The 6,524-nt window shown below is 41.8% G+C and overlaps 1 protein-coding gene across 1 annotated transcript; it reads right to left on the bottom strand.

Annotated features, from left to right (window-relative positions):
• Nucleotides 1-2,079: 2,079 nt before the first annotated feature.
• Nucleotides 2,080-6,522, bottom strand: gjb7 (gap junction protein beta 7). The gene is made up of 2 exons (XM_035605999.2): nucleotides 5,308-6,522; nucleotides 2,080-4,781 (listed from the first exon to the last, which is right to left on the bottom strand). The coding sequence occupies exon 2, from the start codon at nucleotides 4,738-4,740 to the stop codon at nucleotides 3,934-3,936; it is 807 nt and encodes a 268-aa protein (XP_035461892.1). The 5' UTR covers nucleotides 4,741-4,781; nucleotides 5,308-6,522; the 3' UTR covers nucleotides 2,080-3,933.
• Between the last annotated feature and the right edge of the window lie 2 nt (nucleotides 6,523-6,524).

Genomic DNA, 6,524 nt, shown 5'->3' with positions numbered 1-6,524 from the left:
GCAACATTTTGGAAAATACACTTATTTGCTTTGTGGTTAGCTTAGCTTAACTTGGCATAAAGACTGAAAAATATACCTGCATGAAATGGATGGGTGTAAGAGAGGGTGCTGGGAAAAGACAACTATTTTGTTCTGTTAACTTATTAACATGACACAATACAATTATAGCCTACATGGGGTTTCTGCTATGACTATATTGTCCACGTGTAGCCTCCACTTTCTTCAATCACTTGCAACTTCCAAAACAGCTAGAAATTAACAAATATGTGTGTATCTATATATATTTATATATACATTCATGATGTACTCTGCACACAGTGTGTAACACTTATGTAACCCACTGTAGGCTACAATGATATAATGTTAAGTTATTATCAGGTGCAGGCAAGGCGACATGGGCAGTAGTTTTCTTTCATGCTCCTTAATGAGAGTAAATATAAAGTGAAATGAAACATTAATGATGGTCAGTGTAGACCGTGAGACCTGGCTACGTGTCAGACATGGCACCGATTCGAAAGCATGTGGTTAAGAGACGGGGTGGAAAGAGGAAGAAGCAGATCCTGAAGTTCACCCTGGTCTTCACTCACCCTGTTGAAGATGGCATCACGTTGAATGAGGAGGACATCAAGTTAAACGGCAAAGCTGGAAAGCTCGTGGTGGGGTGTCCGTTGAGTTCCTTTCTCAAAGAGGTACTTGAAATATTTGATATTCAGATGTGTATCTGAATAAGTAGGGTAAGTATCTGAAGAAGAACAGCATCATAGCCTGGTTGCAGTCAACACAAAGCAAGCTGCTTCCAGATCAATCAGGACGAGAAAGAAACCACATTTAATCAAATTGGTGGGGCTGTGGGTCAGGAGGTAGAGTCGGTCGGCCAGCCGTGAATAGTTGTGATTCACTGACAGCCAATCAGATTGAAGCATTTTTGTCCTCTGTGCTGAATTGTAGTTTCCCTGTCAGTGGTACTGAACTGCTGCATTAATTATTCACGTTTCATAAGAGGCAGGTGTAACTGCTGACTGTCTGAAATATTTCTATATATCATTATTGGTATAGAAGATTGTATATTGGGAAGCCTAGTAATTGATATCAGTAAAATACAGTATATAATATTACACCGAAATAATCATATTTATAATGAAAACTGATATTCTGTTGAATTCAGGAATTAATTAAAACCCTATCTGACATATTATTCATATTGAAAAGAAGAAGACCAGTGTTTTGAAAATGAAATCAAGTGAAACAAGGTTTTTACTTAAAAGCAACATTTCTGTCTGCGTTCAATGAAAGTTTAAACTAAATGCTGTCTGCTAACAACCAGACACAAGAAGAGTTTCTTCCCACAGGTGATCACTGAGATGAATCCTCTTCAATCTGTCATACAGTGTAACATCTAACATCCAGAATCAGAATCGTGTTTATTGCCAAGTAGGTTTTCACATACAAGGAATTTGCTCTGGTGACTGGTGCATAACAAACATAGTCAATAAAAAAAATAAGGGAGGATAAGCAAATTAAATTCAAAAACAAGCACTGTAAATACAAGAGAAGAGCAATAAACTGAAGCAACATGTATATAAAAAGTTTAGCTATATAAGAATGTGCAATGCGACAAGTTGTGCAATGTGTTGCTGAGATTTACAGCTGTGCAGGATGTTCAGGAGAAGATGTGCAAAAAGTCAAAGTTGTGGAACAAGCAGGGATGATGTGTGCGTAGCCAGAGGGGAGCGTCACTAACAGAGTAGGTGAGGAAGGACTCACTGGTGGCCGTGTAGAAGTGCAACACCAGTGTCTTTGGCAGGTTGAATTTCTCATCATCTGATGCATGTACTTCCTGCAGCCACCCTGTGCCTTGACTTGACCTCCTCTGGAGATCAAGTCAAGGCACAGGGTGTTTCTGGTCAATCCTGACGCATTTATATACAGTGGTGTGAAAAAGTGTTTTCCCCCTTCCTGATTTCTTTTTTTTTTTGCATGTTTGTCACACCTAAATGTTTCAGATCATCAAACAAATTTAAATATAAGGCAAAGATAACATAGGAATGGATAAAGCGGTAGACGATGAATGAATGATAACATAGGTAAACACAAAATGCAGTTTTTAAATCAAGGTATTTATTATTAAGGGGGTAAAAAATCCAAAGCTACATGGCCCTGTGTGAAAAAGTGTTTGCCCCCCTGTTAAAACATAACTTGACTGTGGTTTGTCACACCTGAGTTCAATTTCTCTAGCCACACCCAGTCTGGAAAAGGTTATAAAGCCATTTCTAAAGCTTTGGGACTCCAGCGAACCACAGTGAGAGCCATTATCCACAAATGGAGAAAACATGGAACGGTGGTGAACCTTCCCAGGAGTGCGGCGACGACTCATCCAAGAGGTCACAAAAGACCCCACAACAACATCCAATCCTGTATGCTGCTTCAGGACCTGGAAGACTTGCTGTGATAAATAGAACCATGAATTCTGCCGTCTACCAAAACATCCTGAAGGAGAATGTTGGGCCATCTGTTCGTGACCTCGAGCTGAAGTGAACTGGGGTTCTGCAGCAGGACAATGATCCAAAACACACCAGCAAGTCCGCCTCTGAATGGCTGAAGAAGAACAGAATGAAGACTTTGGAGTGGCCTAGTCAAAGTCCTGACCTCAATCCTATTGAGATGCTGTGGCATGACCTTAAAAAGGCGGTACATGCTCGAAAACCCTCCAATGTGGCTGAATTACAACAAATCTGCAAAGATGAGTGGGACAAAATTCCTCCTCAGCGCTGTAAAAGACTCATTGCAAGTTATCGCAAACGCTTGATGGCAGTTGTTGCTGCTAAGGGTTGTTCAACCTGTTAGTAGGTTTAGGGGGGAATCACTTTTTCACACAGGGCCATGTAGGTTTGGATATTTTTCCCCCTTAATAATAAAAACCTTCATTTACAAACTGCATTTTGTGTTTACCTGTGTTATCTTTGTCTTACATTTAAATTTGTTTGATGATCTGAAACATTTAGGTGTGACAAACATGCAAAAAAATAAGAAATCAGGAAGGAACACTTTTTCACACCACTGTACATACATATAAACACACTACCTCATTCACTGCTGCACAAGTTTGTGAATAGGTTGAAATTCTTGTGCATTTATTTACATAATTCACTTAATTATAGTTTTTGTTTGTATGATGTGTTAATGGCAATAAACATGAATTGAAGTGAGGTAAGTAAAACTGTACAGGAAGACATTCAGGATCAAACTTAAATTTAAACCTTGATAAACTGTACTTTTAGGTGATTTCATACTGGGGAATAAAGCAAATTATGATTGAAATGGAAAATCATATGAATCAAGATTTCCTAAAATCAATATTTATAATTATTGCACATATGCATAAACAGTACAATTGTAGCATTTGAATAGTGTACAAAATCAAACAATTGTAAAGAAACTGCATTTATAAATAAAGTAAATGTTAACTAACAGGCGTTCTACTCTTCATGTTTATGTCTCATTTTGAATTTGAAAGATGTTTTCTTTCCTCTGCATCACACACAATGCCCAGCAGTGGTGTATGAAGCACTCACATGAATATGCTTGAGTCAAAGTATTTGTCAGGTATTAAAAATGTACTTGCGTATCAAAAGTAAAAGTACAAAGAAACAATTCAATTCTTCAATTTGAACTTCATTAACAGTGTTTATTCTTCCCTCCCTCTCCTCTAACTCCCTCTCTCCCTCCAATAACCCCATGACGAATGGTCTGTAACACGTCATTAAGAATCATGGTGAATGATATATTTATCATGGACATCGGTTCAAACAAAGGCGAGGCACTGTGCATCCACTCCACTATAAGGAATCAATAGAGGTGGAAAGATTTGATCCAGCGAGGAGCTGAAGGGGAATGAGCAGCAGCCAGGCTCCTCTCAGGTTAGACCACACTAGTTTATAGCACAGTTCCACTGTGGTTCCACTCTGAGCGACCGGTCAGGCTGGCTCTCCGCTGTGTGCCGCCGTCCTCTGTGTTTGCCGTCGGCTCGGCCGAGGTGAACTTGTTGACGATGGAAACAGGTGGCCGGCCGTGACCGAGGGCGCTCTGCTCCACGGGCATGTACCGCCTGCTGAAACATCTCCACAGCTGCTTCCACGTGATGTACACGAGCTCCACAAAGTTGAGGGCGATACACAGTATGGAGGTGCAGCCCATGATGTGGAGGAATATCTCCTTCTCCTTGGCCCTGGAGATGTAACAGTCCACGGTGTTGGGACAAGGACTCTGGCTGCACCGGAACAGTATGGGCACCTCAAAGCCGCTGTACAGGAAGTAGAAAGCAAGCAGGAAGCCCACCTCGAAGGCTATCTTGAAGACCAGGCTGAGTGTGTAGGTGCAGAACAGACCTCCATCGATGCTCCCTTTGTCCTGGTACAGTTTCCTCTTGTGCTTGGCCTCGCGGCGCTCCCTGTAGGCCACGTGCAGGGCAACCAGCAGGGAGGGGGTGGACACCATGATGAGCTGCAGAGCCCACAGACGGGACTGCGAGATGGGGAAGAAGTGGTCGAAGCAGGTGTTTTCACAGCCGGGCTGCTGGGTGTTGCACACAAAGTCCTTCTGCTCATCCTTCCACACCTGCTCAGCCGCTGCCACGTAAACCAAGATCCTGAAGAGGAAGACCACGGACAGCCAGATGCGCCCGATCACAGTGGAGTATTTGTTCACCCCACTGAGGACGTTCTCCAAGAAGCCCCAGTTCATCTTCCCCTGAGGCTCCTGTTGAGGAGTCAACCAAGGTGGAGCTGGATATGGCAACACAGAAACCACAGAAGGTTATTTACACACATAAACTGGTGTTTTCACGTGGTTCGAACTACGGGGGCTCTGAAGTGCAAGTCCCAACTGGAAAGAAAAAAACAAGACAGCAAATCACAGGGTCCCAGGGAGGTGGACAAGGGATATCATTATTGTCATGAGCGACATGACAACCTCCTCTGTATGACCGTTCAGTGGAACACACACACACGTCAGGTCATGCTGTAGGACTCATTACGTCATCTGAAACTTGCTTTAGTTTACAAAAAATCCAAATGAGCACAAAAACAACACCAGGAGTGTTGACCGCTGTCCTGCACATACAACCGGCGTTTCACCGAATTCGGTGACAGGACTATAGGACATTCTGCCATCACGGACGTTTCGTACCATACAGAGTCCTCATTTTCTTTCAAAAGATTATGTAACAGTTAGACGGAGCACATCCATATTTTTGAACAGCTCGTCTCACAGATAAATGAAGGAATAGTTAAAAAAGCGGTGTGGACTTACCTGTGGGGGGACAGCTCACGGCTCACTCCACGGTGCTCAACCCTTCTGTTTTCAACAGGGTTCACTGTGAATTACTTACTGAACAGGAGCCGTCCTCTAGTTCACCTGCTGAACAAGAAGGTTCAGCAGGTGGAGTGTGCGTGCGTGCGTGTGTGTGTACACAGACAACATCACAATGGAGGTATATATCTTATGCAAATAACATCTGCTTCCCGTGACGTCCAGGCTCACTGTGGGGGAGGAGAAGACTGGATACACAAATATACAAATACACAGCATCAACCATCACCTGTTTCTTTCTTTCTTCCACTTGGACACATGGAAATTTGATGAGAGGCAGATCACATGGCTTTGTGGCTGAATTAAACATGAACCTGAGTCCTGTGTCTCTTATTTGTCAGGTGTTTGCCTCCCAAGTCTTTACAGAATATCTCCTCTGATGATGATGATAGTTGATTTCTGTTGTACTGAGTCGGCCCTAATGAGACCTCACTGTGTTATTGTTCAAGTTATTATTATTATGAAGTACTACAAGCAGACTCTCTGAATCTGTCGTGTTTGTGACGTTGTCTTTGTAGCAGGAATTTATCAATCAGCAACCGAAGGATCTTTGAGAGGTGCTGTTCCCATCTAAGTCATACATCATTCACTTTATATGGGTCTGGCTTTGTTCAGCCGAAGTGGACTACTGACTGATTTACTAGAAGGCCTCACTTACTGGTAGCCACTGGTACTTATTGGCTACCATTTTAAACAACATCTTTATTTCAGGGTCAAATATGTGAATAATTGTTTTATATAAAAAATATACTTTATTGATTCAAATAGATAGTACCTAATGTAAAAAATATTTTTCCTTAGGTAAAATATCAGATAAAAGCCGAATTTAATATAATTATGCTGCTCTGGTATATATCAAATAAAAGCTGCTGGGCTGGCTGCATTAGTTTTTATGTATTATTGTACTTAGACCTTACCATACTATTTAACTATTATTAAAGTATACTTCATTGATTTAAATGAATAGTACCCGATGTAAAATATCTGATAGAAGCATTTTATCACCATGTAGCTATTATGCATTTGCTACTGCAACTTGCCCGGGGGGCCACTAGGGGGGGGCAGTGATTTAATTGACAGCGCAACTGCACTCAGGTGCCAGTTTCAATTATACCGCTGTTAAAACCAAAGAAGAAGAAGAAGGAGGAAGCGGAAAT

Source organism: Scophthalmus maximus, chromosome 18 (assembly GCF_022379125.1).
Source record: "Scophthalmus maximus strain ysfricsl-2021 chromosome 18, ASM2237912v1, whole genome shotgun sequence".
In the NCBI taxonomy this organism is placed as follows: domain Eukaryota; kingdom Metazoa; phylum Chordata; class Actinopteri; order Pleuronectiformes; family Scophthalmidae; genus Scophthalmus; species Scophthalmus maximus.
Note: the sequence above shows the minus strand (reverse complement) of the source record. Positions and strands in the feature narration are given on the sequence as shown.